This window comes from Hirundo rustica, chromosome 4 (assembly GCF_015227805.2).
Source record: "Hirundo rustica isolate bHirRus1 chromosome 4, bHirRus1.pri.v3, whole genome shotgun sequence".
Classification (NCBI taxonomy): Eukaryota; Metazoa; Chordata; class Aves; order Passeriformes; family Hirundinidae; genus Hirundo; species Hirundo rustica.
This window is the reverse complement of record NC_053453.1, coordinates 1,515,776-1,533,623: the sequence shown is the minus strand read 5'-3', so window position 1 is coordinate 1,533,623 and position 17,848 is coordinate 1,515,776. Positions and strand designations below refer to the sequence as shown.

At 46.0% G+C, this 17,848-nt stretch overlaps 1 protein-coding gene across 1 annotated transcript in view; it reads left to right on the top strand.

Annotated features, from left to right (window-relative positions):
- The window catches only part of EXOC4 (exocyst complex component 4), a 287,194-nt gene that overhangs the window by 70,000 nt on the left and 199,346 nt on the right, over positions 1-17,848 (top strand). Inside the window, exon 8 of the mRNA XM_040062894.2 lies at positions 16,146-16,291. Coding sequence (XP_039918828.1) covers positions 16,146-16,291 — 146 coding nt within the window. The remainder of the gene's footprint in view (positions 1-16,145; positions 16,292-17,848) is intronic.

Below are 17,848 nucleotides of genomic sequence, written 5' to 3'. Positions count from 1 at the left end.
ACCACAGTCACCACCAAAATATGTCCTTTGTCCTCCACATCCACAGGTTTTTTGGACACTTCCAGGGATGGTGACTCCACCATTTCTTCATCATTGTCTGTATGGGTTTAAAATTTACAGCTAGAAATGGGCTGCAGGAGGCACATGGAGAGATGCTCAGGCATGAAATATGCTTCCAAAAATCTGTGTTTCACACAAGTTGTTACGGGCAGAATCACAGGTGAAGCGGATGAATCTCTTTGTCTGCTCAGCCTGACAAACGTCAGTTTTAAGGAGATAAATCAAATCCGTGGGGTTTAGGTGCTTCTCTGTGGGTTTTGTTTCCCCTTGCAGAGAATTTTATTACGGGCTGTCGCCCTCCTCTCCCTCTTCGTAGTACCAGAAATTAGGTCAGCTCTGAGGGAATCAAATTTAGCTGAAAAGTTGGACAGATCTCAATAAAATATTATGAAACCTGGTGATTATTATAGCCATTTATTTATTTATTTATTTGTTTGTTTGTTTATATTTATACGCACACACAAACTTTATAGGAGTGAATTTATCACTGCGTGGTTCCTTCCAACTTAGAATATTCTGGGATTATTGTATTATATGAAGAAAATACTATGAAATCCAGCAGGGCAATGGTGGCCAAGTTGTGTCAGGGGAAGTTTAGGGTGGGTATCAGGGAAAATTTCTTCATGGAAAGGATTTTAAAGTCCTGGCACAGCTGCCCAAGGCAGTGGTGGAGTCCCCATCCCTGAAAGTGTCCAAAACCAGCTCGAGGATGTGATTTTAATGGTGAACGTGGTGATGGTGCTGGCTGATGGTTGGACTTGATGATCTGGGAGGTCTTTTCCAGCCTGAACAATTCCAGGATTCTGTGATCAAGGATTTAGGAAAAAACCTAGGGTGGAAGGAGGCCTTTGGCTTCAAGTCTATGAAGAGAGTTGGAAAGGGGAGCGTAATTGTGTTTTCCAGGATGTGATCCTGTAGGAAGTGCCGAGTTTAAGCCTGGCCAGGGAGACTGGAACATTCCCAGTTTGCCTGTCTGTCCCAATGGAGAGTGTGATTTTGGGATGTTTATTGTGGTTGTGTATCCCCCTTAATAACTTCCAAGCATCTCTCAGACAGGACAACATTCCTTGGAGGTGTCGGGGATGGACTGGGTGACCTCCTGAGGTCTCTTCCAATTTTTTGTGATTCCTGGAAAATCACTGGGATTACAGCCCTGCCGCCCACGGGGACGGGTGAAACACCAGAGAGCCAATCCACCAGCTCAGGGGTGTCAGAGCTGGGTAACTTTTCCTGTACTTCACTTCCAAAGGCTGCCCTGCCTTCGGGTTGGGCTTGGGAAGAGCGCTGGCAATTAAATGTGGAGTTAACGGGAGGGGGAAGGGACGTGTTGCCTTTAACTTCACACTCGTGATTTAAGTGCCAGAATTAAAATCATCAGCTCCCTGTGTGGTCTCCTTATTTGTAAGAACTCAAGTGACATTAAAATTGGATTAAAATGAGCTTTTGGTTGAAGGGCCGATATTAAAATCAAGGGAAGCTGAAGGAGGAGGGGAGGGGGTGGTTTCCCTGCACACTCCCCGTTGGCAGAGGAGAATTGTGTGTTTTTTATATGAATGTGCACCCATCCTCCTCCTCCTCAAAAGCTTTATCCCCACCGCAGCCATGCCCCCAGCATCCTACTCGCCTCGATTTATCAATTATTTACACTTGGGCTGTAATGCATTTAAACTTTAGGAAAATAAAGGTGGATATTAGTGCTGCATTTCTGACTGATAGGGTCGGGGGGGAGCTGCAGCAGACTAATGGAAGGGAATAAAGGGAGCACTTGGGAGCTGCTGGCTCATCCTTGACAGTGATTTGTGTGTCTGCAGGATTTCAAGTGCTCAGAGTGTTTAAAATCTGCCTGTTGCCTTTCCTTTGTCTGGCTGCAACCTGTGGGCCTGGATTGTTATTTTTCTTTTTTTTTTTGCCTTCCCTTGGATCCTTCTCTTCTTGATGCCATTTTTATTTGAATCTCAGCGTTATTAATAAATGCGCTCCGGATCTCTTGGATTCCTGGGCTTGGAGCTTTGTTCCACCTTGCGTGGTCTCTCCTAAGCCTCTTCCTTTTAATCCCTTGTAAATAAAAGTGACAGATCTCCCTGCCCCTGATGTCCAGCTGAGTAATGGAACTTCTTCCATCCTTCTCTTCTCTCTCAGCTTTCACTGTGGGGTTTTTTTAACTGAGGGGTTTTTTTTGTTATTATTTATTTATTTTATTTGAAATAATTCTGTTTGCAGGTAGCTGTTCCTGCAGGGAGGGGGAGAGAGGCCTCCTAACTAACAGCTTTTTTTTTTAAATCCATGGGAAGGGATTGGTGTCACACACCAATAAATAGGTGACTCTCCTTGCTGCCAACGTTATTAGATTGCAGGAGACAGTAAATTCACAGACTCCCTCGTGAGTCACAAATGTCTTAAAAAACCTCACAAGTAATTATCTGAAATGGAGACAAGTTAATGTAGGTTTGTCTCTTCTAATTCTTGTTCATGGTTAGAAGCCATGTAGTAATTAGCTTTTTTTTTTTTTTTAGTAAAGTTGTATTTATGTATGTTAAATGTACCGTGGCATGACTGGACATGTAAACTGATACACTGACCGTCCTCTTGATATTTTTTGAGTTACAAGGGATGCAAGAAGGTTTTTTTTAAAGAATTGTGGTAGCTTGAAGTGATGGGCGGCGTCTGCGCAGCATCCTGAGCGAATAAATGCACTTTTAACCTCTGAAATTTCAGAGCAGGGGAAGGAATTGGTGCAGGGGGAGTGGTTGAATCTCCAAGGACGGAATTTGGGAATTTGCCGTGGTCGTGGCAGCTTTTCCCCTGAGCAAGCATCACTTCAATGGGTGGAAAGCTGGCAGAGCGCAGGAATGGATGCTCAGCCATCTGCTTTATCCTGGCTCCACCCTGTGGCATTCCCCCGCCAGTGGCACGCGCATTCCAAGGAATTCTGCGTGAACCTGGACCTGGGGCTTAGTGCCAGTGCAGGACTTGGTGTTTTGTGAGGGCTGAGGTGTCAGACACGTGCACTGTGTTCTGCTCCTGTCCCAGGCAGGGGCAGATTTGTTTGGAATTATCCATTTCTGTTCCTGTCTTTGCTGTTCAGTGCCACGTACCAAGAAAATGAATATTCAGGGATACTGGAACCTGAATTCAAATATCCAGCCTTCTGGGCCGGAGTAGTTGCTGACATGATACATTTTACCTCTTTTCCTTCAATTTTCAGGCCAGACCAGTCCCCAGCTCTCTCATGAAATTGCAGTGCAAGCAACGAACATCATTAAAAACTTCCAGTGTGGCAGGAGGCTCAGGATGAGGTGGAATTTCAGCAGCAAGGACCAGGCTCTGGGATTCCTGCTGGGGACAGTCTGGATGAATTCACACCTCAGACAGTGACAGAGGTGTCCTGCAGTAAAAGGCAGGATGGAGATGTCAGGGTGCCATTCAGGAGAGGCTCTTTCCAAGCAGCAGCATCACCAATACATTGTTTAAATCCTATAAAAACACAAAGTGGAGGGGGTTTTGTGGGAGGCTTTTAGCTTTGAAAGTGGATTCTTCTTGCTACTGCATTTACCCTTCCTTTTGGCAACCTGAGGAACCGTTTTTACTGAGGGGAACGATGTGTGTGATTGGGTTGGGTGTTGGAGGCCACGGAGCGATTCCAGCAGCACTTAAAACTCTTCTGGGTAAACAGAAGTGATGGGTGCAGGTCTGGCTGGAGCAATTTGCTCTAAAATGATTTGAACACTTGCCAAATCCAATGTGTTCCAGCAGGGCACAGAGTGTTCTCAAGGCTGGGGAGTGAAATTCAGGTGGAGGATTCAGGGCTCTCCAGCTGGAGGCTCAGGTGGGGCAGCCACAGCTGCTCTGGCAATTCCAGCCCAGGCAGGAATTCCTTCCCAAGATCCCACCCAGCCCTGCCCTCTGGCAGTGGGAGCCATTCCCTGTGTCCTGTCCCTCCAGGCCTTGTCCCCAGCCCCTCTGCAGCTCTCCTGGAGCCCCTTTAGATCCTGGAATGTTCTGGAAGCTCTCCCTGCATCCTTCTCCTCTCCAGGTGAGCACCCCCAGCTCTTCCTTTTCCTTCTCAGTACCAGTTTCATTGTGATAATCAGCTTTTTACCTGCCATTAATAGAGGAGGAAAGATAATCTTTACCTGGGAATTGAAAGCCTCTTGCTTCTCCCTGCCCATTCCTCGTCCCTGTGTAGGAATTAATGTCATTGTTCCTGCTCCATCCCTTCAAAGGAGTCAGAAGTGTCTTGAAGGTCACATTCCTTCAAGAAACTAATGATGGTGTTTTTCCTAATCCCATTACAAGGCCTGTGGTATCATTAGATGGAGCTGGTACTGTTGAGCTTCATTTGATAAGCTGATGAAAGGGGGAGGAAAAGGCTCCCTGATGCAGAAAGGCGTTCAGGGATCTGCTGGAACGGAACATGTTCACAAACATCATAATCTGCTTAACAGTGGCATTTTGGTGCTGCACCTTTAGAGAGCGGCATAAAAGGCAGGAGGGAGCAATCCTCATGGATGCTTTAAAAGCTGGAACGCTTCACGCACGGCAGCTGTAAACAGCTGGAAATTTTTATTGGCTTTTTTTTTTTTTTTTCCCCCCAAGCCCGAAAATGGGAATCTTGTCTATGCTGTGAGCTCCCCCCTCTGGCATCAGAGCATTTGGAATAAAGTCAAAGACCCCGAAGCCTTACAGAAACAGATATTTCTGGAACGAGCTCAGGGGGCACTTTCCTTGTTAAAATCTGATTTTCAGCCTTCAAAACCGGAGTGCTGCCAGCACTGCTACAGCTTCCACCCGTTTGGGAAGGGGATGAATATAAAGCCATGGGTATTGTCGGTTTGACAAAGGGGTTCTGTAGTTCTGCTCTTGTTTCAAAGGCGTCAGTGGCCTTAAAGCTGGGCTTGAAATGGTGGCTGCTGGGTTGGTGTCAAAGGGGAACGTGCCCTTTCATCAACCTCTTGGTGGCACTGGGCTCGTTCGTACAGAAACCTCCATTTCTGCCCTGGAATTTCGCTGTTCTTTTGTAGGAACTCTTCATGCAGCTAATTTTCGGGGCCGTGTCTCTCTTCTAGGTGCTTTGCCTCCGGGCCACAGTTGTAAGTTCAGATGTGGTCGGATCTTGGAGGGTTTGGTCAATTAGAAAGTGCCAGCGTGGGTTTAAAAGGGGTCAGGAAAGCATTTGGGGTTGTTCTGGTGCTTGTTAAAGGGGGATGGTGGGTGCCAGGGTCTTAAATCTGAGAGGGGTGAGATCTGAAAGTCAATTCTGGCATGCAAGGGGGGAAATAGGAATTCACAAAATGAAGGATTTTTGAAATGCAGCATCACAGCCCTTCCTGTGACATCTGTTTAAAAGCCTTTTATAGATAATGAGGCAACAACCCCGCATTTAACTATATCAGATTTCCTTTTTTTGCTCCAGTTTTCCTCCTTCACACTGATTTGTAAATCACTTTTTGGGTGATGTCTCCTGCTACCGCAGCAGATTACGAAGAGGTGGGTGGAAGTTTCCTGGGGTGGAAGTTTCCCTGCTCATCCTCCTTTTCCCAAGTCACTCTGATGACGTTTTTAATTGATCTGGAGGAAGATGAATCAGCTGGTGGCTCTGTAGTTCTCTTACTCACTTTAATTAACTTTCATTGTCCTTACACCGTTTCTTTCTTGCTATTTTCTCTCTCTTTACACTCTTTCCTCACGATTTGCTATTCCAAGCTTCTATTCCAAAAGTCTCTGCTCCTCAAATCCCTTGCTTAGCCTCCAAGCTAATCCCAGGTGCAGCCGCTCTTCCCTCAGACTAAGATTTGAACAAAATACTTATTTTACAGTATTTTGGCATAAAGCATCCTATTTTGGATCCCACAGCTGCATGTGGCTGCTGGACACCCCTGCAGGGAAGGGCAGGATGCACACACTGATAACAAAATCCACATATCCCTGCCAGTGAGTTGAAATCACAGACCGGAATCCTCGCTGATGAGAATTAAATCTTAACTCAGGCTTAAAAACAGGGCTTGGACTCCTGTCTGAGCACCACATTCAGGTTTTATATTGGTTCTAGCAGGGCTGGAGGTTATAAATGTGGGAATCCAGTAAATTATCAACGCGAGGGAGGGAGCCCAGGGCTTGAACTCCTCTCTGGGAGCGTCGCGGGGGGCTCGGGGCTGGAGCTGAGGAGCAGCAAGCAGCACTCTGGCTGCTCTCAGGAGCGTCTGGCACCAAAGCACGGTGCAGACACACTAAATTTCCTCCTGCTGGAGAAGTTTGTGTACTTCTGACTGGTGCTAATTGATGGGCTGTGCCCTGGAGGGGCATAAATCTCTGCGAGTCGGATTTATGAGGACCCTTATGTTTGTTTGGCAGCGGGAGGCTTGTTCCAGGGATAAATGGAGCGAGCAGGGAGAGCTGACACGCTGAAAAATGGGAGATCCTATTTCTCCCCTGGAATCCTGCGCTTTCAGAGCCATAAACCTTGAATTCCTGGCATTTGGGGACGAGCAGCTCGGCGCTGGGGAGCCGAGGACTGGGAGATGTGCAGGTGTTCCCTGAGGGAATGATCCCCAGGTATTTTTGTTCCCGTGTGCTGGAGGGATATCACATGTTTTTGTCAAGTGCCTGATTAAGTTTGACATTTGAAAATAGAACTTCACGGCGAAATAAGTACTGTACTTGTGAGTATTTAATTAAGATGTTTAGTTCCTGTCAAGGTTGGTCGTTTCTCTTTCCTGTTAAGGGCAATACGTCTTCAACTGCTGAAATTTCAGAAACCCGTACTTAACCTTTACTCGTCATTCCATTTACATAGAAATCTGATTAACAACTTTGAAAGTTCAGGAGCTGCGACTAAATGCAATTAAAGCCCTTGTGGAGTCTGTTATTAAGAGCTGGCATTTAATGAAGACTGAGGGCACCATCCACGCTGGAGCAGGATGTCTTCAGCAATTAGTTGAAGGCATGGAATACACAAAGTGTGCTGTATTACCCAGCACTGAACATAGTTGGTATTTAAGCAACATGCTGCCTTTTTTTTTTTTTTTTTTTTAATTTTTGCCCTCCTCTTTGCTGGATTTTGAGCTGCAAAAGCTCAGCTCGGGTGAGTTCAGCCCCGCCCTGGTTTTGCTGTGCATTAGAATTCTTCCCTGAAAGGTGGCACTAAACACGAGCGGAGGTATCCCCTTTTCTTTGTGGTTTGATAATGTTTAGCTTTACTTCAGCTATGAGTATAAATTTCTAGCTGTGTTCTTCCCCACCTCCAAATCGTGCAGAGCCACCGGAGCTTGGCTAAATGATAATTGCAGGGCAGAAATCTGCACTCAGTTCAACCCTTCCCCTCCTCCTTGACCTTTTTGTGTGCTGCATGAGCAAGAGGAGGTCCAGCCAAACTGAGAGGGGGATTTAATCCTTCAGGGAAATGTTTTATTTTGTGCCATCTATGCACCTTTCTGATCAAGTTCATTGCTTTGGTGCATTTTAGGGCGCATTTGGCTCGTACCTGGACCAGATTTATTTCACCAGTTCATCGCTCGTATCAGAAGATATGAGATATGTGCTAAGGAGATACATGAACTAGAATTGTAGAATCATGGAATGGTTTGGGTTGGAAAGGACTTTAAAAATCATCTCATGATTTTTAAAGATGTCCCTGTGGGCAGGGACATCTTCCACTACCCCAGGCTGCTCCAAGCCCCAATGTCCAACCTGGCCTTGGACACTTCCAGGGATCCAGGAGCAGCCACAGCTTCTCTGGGAATTCCATCCCAGCCCCATCCCAACCTCCCAGCCAGGAATTTCTTCCTAATATCCCATCTAAATCTCCCCTCCTTGTGTGCGAATGTATGTGCAGACATAATATGTAAAAACACACACAAAAATGGTTTTTATTTGCTCATCAAAGCCACAAAAAGTACAAGCTACCACCCTGAAGCTGACAGGGTTCAACTGTTAAAATTTCCAAAAGGATTTCTTTTTCTTTATTTGTTCTGTGTTTTGTTTGGGTGCGGAGAGCCTGATACCAAAATGAGGAAGTGGCCTTGTTGCTCGGATCGTTTCTGCCTCTGTAATCTGTGTTTGCAGAGCAGCTGAGGTGCCTGGAGAAAAATAAACGCTGTCCATTTGTTTTATGACCCAGTTAGTCAAATTGACTATCGGTAGCTTAAATAAATTTGTCACCAGTGTTTGTTTCTCTTTTATTGAAATATACAAATAAACCAGCAGAGCTGCTGGGAAAGATGGGGTGGGGGAAAGAAAATGACAGCTCTTCTTCCCATTTATAGAGACCAGGTTGGATGGGGCTTGGAGCACCCTGGAACAGTGGGAAGTGTCCCTACCTAGGTCCCTTCCCGCCCAAAACCATTCCATGATTCAACAGCACTTTTGAATTGAAACTGCAGCATAAAAATGAAATCCCTTCTAATTTTTCATGGGCCAGGCTGGAAATCCTGGCAGCACTTGGCCTCCAAAAACAGCCTCAAGTTTCCCTTCCTCACTGCCCTGAGAGATTCCTGGTGCTCCCCCAGTGTCCCTGGCCTCCGTTTATTCCCTGTGTCTGGACAGCCCCAGTTTTTCACTTGTTCTGCTCTCATCGTCCTCCTGGAGGATTTTAATAAATCTCCTGTTTCAGTGTTAGAAGTTGTACTCTGTCCTTGTACTTCTAAAAAACCACAGCAAGACAGAACCTGGAAATCCACTTTAGAGGCAAGAAAACCCAGATATTAAAAATATCCCCTTAAAAGCCACGAAAAACGCCTCCATTTAAATCCTTAGGCTTGTTACATAGCCGGGGTCCCTTTCTTGGCAGCTGTGGGAGCTGCTGTGGCAGCTGGGGTGAAAGTTTTCCTTTTCAAGTAATTTTCAGGTTTGTTCCTTCCTTTCCCCTCTCCCTGGAGGGAGATGAAATTTCCCAGGTCGGGAGTAATTCACAATTAGCACTGATAATGAGGGGAGCACTGATAGCATTTGATAGCATTATCTGCAGAGTTCGGGAGGGATTTTTTTCCTCTTTCCCAAAAATAAAAGACAAGGAATTCTTCTTCTGCAGGAATGGAAATGGGAGGTGCCTTTAACAAATTAATTCTGGAAGGGATTTTATTATGTTTCATTGGAGGAGCAACAAGAAGATTAGATAAAGCAGGTTGAGCAGCATTACAGGTGTTCACAGCCCCTAAAAATTTAAATTTGGGGTTTTTTTCAGACTTCCCTCATTGCTTCCCCTTTTGGTAGGTTTGCCAGGTGTGTGCTCAGCCCATGTTCTCCACGTGACGAAACTGACACAGGAAGCTCAGAGCTCTTGGAATTCAATTAAGTGTTCCTCTTTGTTTATTGAAATGCCACAATTCCTGCAGCATTTTAATTATCAAGACTTTTGATACAGCAAATTACTGGCTAATTAGCTACAGACTGCCGCCTCACCGAGCTTTTCTTGCCTGGTTCTGGCACTTTGTGAACAGTTTTCCTGTCCCCAGAGCTTGGAATCTCAGAATAGTTTGGGTAGGAAAGGATTTGAAAGATCATCTGGTTCCATCCCCAGTTCGATCCTCAGGAATGATGCCTTTTCCCAGTGTTTACAATAAGTGCACAGCAGTGCATCCAGCTTGAATTCCCAGCTTTTTTTTTCCTGTCAGGATTCGTTTGCAGATGCTTTCCTTGCCCCTGGAATCACCTGTGGCTGGATATCAGCATCCCTCAGGAGCGCTGTGCCTCCCCCCTGTGTTTGCTGACCCCACTGAACCCCGGGATGTTGGATGATTGGAATCTGCTGTTGTGTTTTTAACCAGCTTTTCTCGTTGGAATCCCATTAGGAAATCTCCCTTCTGCTTTGCAGGCCCAGCTGCTGATTCCTCCTGCTTGGTCCAACCAAAAAGTAATCCCAAAGCTTTCCCAGGCACCTCAGGAGGAGCCCACCCTGTTTCTGTCCCTGTCCAGGGTACCAGAGCATTAAACTGAAAATAAATCTTCTTGTCAGTGCCTGGTGTTGGACACCAAAATGCCAGAGATATCCTCAGATACCCCAGGGTCATTTCTGTGGAGTTTTCCCTCTTAGACTGATGCCTTGGGAAGGCTGACCTGGAACAGGGACTGGACAGAGCCAGAGAATAAAGTAGATATTTATTAAAAGGTCTTTAAGGTACACCTCAGGTAGGGCAAGAGCTTGGCTAGGGCTATACCCAAAATGGTCACAGAATGGACCCAAAAGGGACCCAAAATGGTCGCAAAATGGACGAGTGGTCACAAGGTCTCACACTTTTATAAGTTTTGGTCCCTTTGGACATTGGGGTTCCCTCAGAGCCATTAGCTGGAGTTTCATTTTTCATTCCCAGTGGGTGCCAAAGACAGGCCTGGGTGAGAAGTTCTCACTGGCACAGCGCCATTGCCCAGACACAAACCTTATCAGCTGCTGGTTTTATTCCTTTTATCGACTGGAGATGGGCCCTGAAGGTGCTGAGTTCCAGTGGGGATGGTTCCCTCACGCAGGAGCCTCTGAGTTGGCGCTGGGTGGCTTTAAGCGTGAAGGAAGGCAGGGTTCAATGGGAGTTTTGGGAAGGAATTCCTGGCTAGGAGGGTGGGGAGGCCCTGGCATGGAATTCCCAGTGAAGCTGTGGCTGCCCCTGGATCCCTGGAAGTGTCCAAGGCCAGGCTGGAGCAGCCTAGGATGGTGGAAGATGTCTCTGCCCGTGGCAGGGGTGGAATGAAATCAGCTTCAAGGTCTGTTCCAAGCCAAAATCATTCTGTGAGCGGTGCAGCAGCTTTGTTGAGTTCCCCAGAGGACACAGAGCTCTCGTGATCTCCTCCCCTGATCCCTGTGTAAGACAAGCCAGGGGATCTTCTGGAGTTAATTCCCATTTGACAGAGGGCCTGTGCTTTAGGAAGGCATCCAGTCCTGACTGGGGGAAAGAGGAGTCAGTGACAGACAGCAAATTGGAACCTGTGATATCCGTGCTTAATTAATCCTCTGGAAGTTTGTGCCTGACCCTTCATCACAGCCTGTCCATCTTCAACATTCCAGCCTCTGGATTCTTGACAAAAATCCATCAGGGAAGGTGTTTGCCCAGCTCTGTGCCCTCTGGCGGCTCCAGCCACCCCTAAGCCTGCTCTTCTCTCAGCTAACGAGGCTGAGCTCATGCTGGCCTCATGTGTTGCTGGAATTCTTGCTCTCCAGACTTTTAATAATTTCCAGGCTGCTCTTGTGCACCTTCCACCTTCTTTCCTTGATTTCTTGGTTTGTCACGCCAGGGTTCGATTTGTCACTCCGGATGTGAGACCAAAGCTCTGCTTTTTACAGCCATTTCCAGTGAACTCATTAATACCCATTACCTTTAATATCCCCAAATTTTCCAGAGTTAGCTTTACAGGATAATCCCATAGATGAAGACTTCCTTTGCTTTCTGTAGAAGTAGAAATTTTCGTCTGCTGACACTGAAATCCTTACAGTACATTGATTATATTATTGAAAATAGGAATAGAAAGCACTAACAGGAGACATGATTTTCTGTGTTCGCTTTATTACTTGCCATTTCTCTCCCCAAACATCATAATTTATAAACCTTCTCTAGTAATTTCCCATGGGAATGTGAGCCAGGAAAACTTCAGGTCCATTCAATCCAGAAAGCATGTGAAGCAACATTTAAAGAATTTAAATTTAATTCACATTTAAAGCCACATTTAAAGAATTGTGGAATGGTGTGGGTTGGAAAGGACCTTAAAGATCATCCAACTCCAACCTCAACACCTTCCACTATCCCAGGCTGCTCCAAGCCCCATCCAGCCTGGCCTTGGACACTTCCAGGGATCCAAGGGCAGCCACCGCTTCTCTGGGAAAAAGCTTTTTCCTGTGCTTTCATTAATTCAGCTTCTAATTGCTGTTGTTTTAAAAATGAAGATGGATTGAATTTAGACTGAAAATGACAAGTTTTCCATCCAACAAAAGAAAAAGCGGCTGGAATAATCTGGTAATTCTCTTGAAATACAGAGAACAAAAAGAGGAATTAAGATTTCTGCGAGTTTGTAAAATCCAGTGTCAGTTTCTAGTTGAACATTGTTCTGCACCTGCCTGGATTTCTTTGTTGACTTCTGATGTTTAGGCTTTTGTATCATCCTTTGTGGACATAAATTTTTATCTCTTTCTGTTTATTTAAAGCTAAATTTGACACCATCACAAGAATACTTTAACCAGGACTTTTCCATCTTCTGGAAATCCCTGTTGCTGGGCATGAATTCTGTTATTCCTTAATTCTTTTTTAATAGAAGCTGTTCTGTGATATTGTCCCTGATCAATATGAGGTGGAGAGGCCGGTAATTACCTGGGCTTCTCATTCACCCTTGAAAAATTCATGGTGTGTTGATTTTCCTTGGATTTTCTGGACCCCTCCAAGTATGGGAAGGATGGTTAAAATCAGGGTTTATGGTGTGGAGTTTGAAAATGGTTTGGTGATGGAGCAGAGCGTCCACACTGCAGCTTCCATCTGAAGTCAGGGTATGTGAGGGTGTGAAATAATCGATTAAAGCTTTTAATTTAGAGAACAGAGCTCGACCCTCCTACCTAAAACCTCACAAAAGGTACAAAAAACCCCCAATTAATTTTTCTGTCACCCAGGTGTGTTTTACTGCCCATACTTTTTTCGGGACAGTCTTGGGCACGATGAGGCGTAAAAACCTATCCAGCTTGTCCTGGGGACTCAGGCAAGGAGGGAAAATGTGGCTGTGGAGTGTCCCAGGAGCAGATTTATCCTTGTGCCAGTTCAGAAGGAGCAGAGCAGAGCATCACCAGCTCCACCAGGCCGCACACACTGCCCTGACCTTTTGGAACTGGAGAATTTAATTACGCCTCCAAATCCATAAAAATCACTTTTTTGCACAAGCCACTTTCAATTGATTTTCGTTGCCAAAGAGCAGCTGGATGCAGGGGTGCTTTGTTCTCCTGTGTTTCTGGACAGCTTTATTTGTTTGAGGGATGTAAACACAGCCCACGGATGGCAGGATTCAGGCGCGGAGCACAAAGTCAAAGTCCTCGTTCCAGATGAATGGGATGCTGCAAACTTTCCAGTCCCTCATAAATCTTGCTGTGCAGCCATGTGATTAATGTCTAATGAGGTTTTTGATTGATGCCTCAGCAGCTCCTAATCAGGTGTTGCGGGATCAAATCAGGAAATCCCTTACTCGGCTGCTTCAGGAGAGCTCCTTTCACTTCCAAAGGCAGGAGGAGCCTGGGTTTTTGTTGGATTTTAAGGGGATATTTTTAATATCTGGGGTTTTGTGCCTTTAAAGTGGATTTCTAGGTTCTGTCTTGCTGTGGTTTTTAAAAAGTACAGGGCCAGAGCACAACTTCTAACACTGAAACAGGAGATTTATTAAAATCCTCCAGGAGGACGATGAGAGCAGAACAAGTGAAAAACTGGGGCTGTCCAGACACAGGGAATAAACGGAGGCCAGGGACACTGGGGGAGCACCCAGGAATCTCTCAGGGCAGTGAGGAAGGGAAACTTGAGGCTGTTTTTGGAGGCCAAGTGCTGCCAGGATTTCCAGCCTGGCCCATGTGTTAATATCGCTGAAAAATTAGAAGGGATTTCGTTTTCATGCTGCAGTTTCAATTCAAATGTGCTGTGTTGACTCATGGAATGGTTTTGGGTGGGAAGGGATCTTAAAGCTCATCCCATTCTACTTCCCTGCCGTAGCAGGGACACCTCCCACTGTCCCAGGCTGCTCCAAGCCCCAGTGTCCAACCTGGCCTTGGACATTCCAGGGATCCAGGGGCAGCCACAGCTGCTCTGGCAATTCCAGCCCCGGCAGGAATTCCTTCCCAAGATCTCATCCAGCGCTGCCCTCTGGCAGTGGGAGCCATTCCCTGTGTCCTGTCCCTCCAGGCCTTGTCCCCAGTCCCTCTGCAGCTCTCCTGGAGATCCTTTGGGCCCTGGCAGAGGCTCTGGTGTTCCCTGAATCTTCTCTCTGGACATCACTCCTGTCCCCTTGGCTGTGTCCCATTGCTGCTCAGCCACATTTCCAGTTAATTTCTTCATCCTGAAGAATTTGCAGAACTGTTGAATTCAGGGCACTGGAGCAGAAAGAGCTTTGATCTGCCTGGTCCAGTTTCTGCAAGACTTGAAAAATTTTTAACTGAGGAATGAGGTCCCAATTCCTGTGTCCCCGGTTTTCATCTTCACAGAGGTATCCACATCCCTGGAATGTCCAAGGCCGGGTTGGATGGGGCTTGGAGCACCCTGAGACAGTGGAAGGGTCCCTGCCCATGGCTGGGGTGGCACTGGATGAGCTCTAAGGTCCCTCCCAAACCAAACCATCCTGGAACCTGATCAATTTTGAGGGTAATTATCAAAATCGGCATTTACAGCTTCTGGCTTTTTTAGAGCCTTGTATCCAACCATTCTCCCCCGCTTATCTAGTAAATGGTTTAATCGATTAAATTAACAATAAATTAACATTTTTTCTCTCTTTTCCCCCAATTTTTGGCATTTTCTGAGTGTCTTCAAGCAAACTCATCTCCTGGTTCTCTGTTTCACCTGTCACCCACGTGGATAGTTCATTTTGCTCCCATCACAAACCTCTTTTGGCTTATTGTAATCCTGGATTTCACACTTAATATTCCCTTCTCCTGGATAGAAAGTGACACCAGAATCGTGGAATCCATCATAAATAGGTTTCATCTATAATGGAAGAACAAATTGCTTAATGTTTTTCTTTTTTTTTCTTTTTTTTTTTTTTTTCAACTTGATTAAGTTTGAGGGTTTAATTAGATTTTTGCGGCCATTTTCGGGTTGTTAATTTAAGTGGAGAAGATGAAATGCAAATAGGTGAATACAAACGGGTTTGGTAAATTAGTGTCAAAAATTAGCACAGTGATTATTTTTACCAATAAACACGAATTTTCAAAGCCTGTGCTCAGGTAAAGTTTTAATTGAGATGGTTTAGGAATCAGATTTTCTCTGTGTTTGTATTATTATTTTATTTTTCCGAGCCATCCCAAATTGTTTCTAATTAGGGGCACGATTCCATTTGCCTGGATATTTATTCCTGTGTAATTTTTTTCAACTTAGGCAGCACAGGAGTGATGAATTCTTTTCATTACCTCCAACTCTCTTTGATGGGCTTTGACTGGCTAATTACTCACATGGAACATAATTCCCAGCACCCTCTGAGTAGGTAAAAATTCCTGGAAACAAACAGACTTTTGAAATGCACTGACAAAAGTTCATTTTCGAGGGCTTTCCTTTCATCTTCAGACACAAGCAAATTAAAATGGAATCACCTGGAGTCCGGTTTTGCTTCTTCACCTTAAATAATTCCAAATATTGGGTTGCAAAGGTTTCACAGGAGGGACCCTCGTGTCACTAAGGGAACCCCCAGCCCCTCACTGAGTGATTTGGGATTGGAAAATCAATCCTGAACTCCATATTTTCATATTTTCATGATGATGAATTCATATCTTCAGTGATGAAAGAGGCGTGTTTGGGTTGGGAGCTATTAAAGGACAATTTTTGCAGCTTTCCAGGGTATTTTCCATCACATGTGACCCCCAGCACGCACAGGGATGTTTCCTGTTTCTCCATATAAATAGGTTGGAAGTATTTAAGCACAAAAATGCGTTTATAAACCAAAGTATTTTAACTTCACTGCTCACCCATTGCAAACCTTTGTTTTTAAGAGCATTAATTGTATTTATAATCAGTGTATAAAGCTCACCCACCCTCTCCCCATGGCTGCCATGGGTGGAATCACTTTGGGGAACTTTTGCAGGTTCCTTTTGGGACCATCAGGGTTTGGAGGAGATTGAGTTGGTCAAAAACCCCATCCCTGGAAGTGTCCAAGGCCAGGCTGGACAGGACTTGGAGCAACCCGGTCATGGCAAGGAATGGATGATCTTGAAGATCCTTCCCAACCCAAACCATTCTAAGGAATATAAAACAAGTTTTTACCAAATTAGAGCCATTCCTCGGAATATTATTTTTTAAAAAATAAAGCCGTGTTTCCGTCAATTAGAATTTTTGTGAGTTCTGGTTGTCTTCCCACGCAGAACCCAAAAATCCCAGGCATTCCAGGGACATGCTGACGCTGTTTGACCCCAGCTGCTGAGCTCTCTCCCTCCCTTTCAGATGCTGCTGACGGAGTACCTGGACATGAAGAACACGCGCACGGCCTCGGAGCCCTCGGCACAGCTCAGCTACGCCAGCTCCGGCCGCGAATTCGCCGCCTTCTTCGCCAAGAAGAAGCCCCAGAGACCCAAAAACCCTCTCTTCAAGTGAGTGCAAGGGTTTTTCGAGCTGTGCCTGAGCTGCCTTTGGTCCCTCGAGTGCTGCTGGTAATCGCAGTTTCACAGTGGGAGAGGTGTGGATGTTCTGGGATGGGGATTTAATGCCCGGAGCTGAAGATCTGTTACGGATTCAGCGCTGGGTTTTAGAGCTGAGCTCTTCCCAGGGCTGGGAATCCCATTACAGGAGCTGCTGCAGAGCATGGAGTGATCCATTCTGCCTCTCTTTGTCCGTGGTAAATTCAAGACCTGTTAGAGGGAGCGATAAAGGGCGCTGGACAAAGGGAATTAAGATAACTGTGTAATTACTGCATAGACTAAGCACTTAATCCTGTCACTAACTCCTTTAATTCAGCAGTCAGGCTGCAAAGAATTAAGTGGTTGGGAGGGGAGTGTAAGAGAGAGGAGGATGAGAGAGGCTGGCTGGCCAAGGGAAGGATTTGGGAGAGCCAATTTGTGCAGGAGTAGGGAGTGAGGAGTTGCTGAGCAGTGCTGGTGGGAGAGGAGATTCACATCTGGATTTGGGGGAGCTGTGCTGGAATTTTCTTCTCTTCCACCCCCTACCTGTGCTGGCCATTCTCTTGGGCCTCTTCAGGATTTTGGAGAGGACCTAAAAGTGCAGTTTTGGCAGAGTTACTCCTAGTAGATGTCCTCTCGTAGTGCTTGAGATCCCAGTTAGAAATCCAAGTCTTCCACATTCTTTGCTCTCCCGGGATGAGCTCTCCTGTAACCTCCTGTTATTGAAGGTTAAATGTTGCCTCCTTCCCTGTCAACCCATGATTATTACCCCTCACCCTTTTTTTTTTAAACCCCCTCCATGGCTCTTTTGGGCTGAGAATTCCACTTGGAATTTACTCTGACCTGCAGAAGGACATTGGAGCAAAACAGGGCTGCTCATCCCTTGTCCGTTCCCAGGTGTACAAAAACCCAAATTTGGGGTTTGAGGACGAAGTTTGGGGTTAAAAGTTTGAGGGATGAGGATGCTCTTGGCTCACCTGGAGCAGGCTGAGGCCGGGTGGAGTTTGTCAGCGGAGAGGAGGTGGCTGTAGTTGTTTAAAGGAAGGTGAATCACGCCGTGGGAGCACTCCCGGCGCTGTCACCGCGCGCTGCTGTCCCCACGGTGACAGCAGCACTTACCGGGATCTCTCCTTTGGTTATCTGGCTGCTGTCAGCTGTCACCATATCTGTGGAGATCTCCCTTGAAACGGAATTTCTCAGCCCACTGAGGTTTGGACGTGTTTGATGGAGTGTTATTCTTGTCTCCCATCTTCGGTGCTTTCCGTGCCAGGCTCTTTTCCCTGCCTTTCCATTAGCGCTGTCCAAATGGAGGAGCTTTCATCTTGTCACCACGATGTCTGCACTTCGTTCCTCAGCAGCCTCTTAGGCTCCACCTCGTGTTTTGCTCACAGGGTCTTGGTGCTGTGCCCTGTGGTAGCTGTGAGCTCGTTTAATTAATATTAAATATGGAGCTAATTTAATAAATGTTAAGTATTTCTGCTAGTTGCGCCTTTGAGGAGTAGAGGGAAGTTGTGTCCTGCTCTCTGGAAA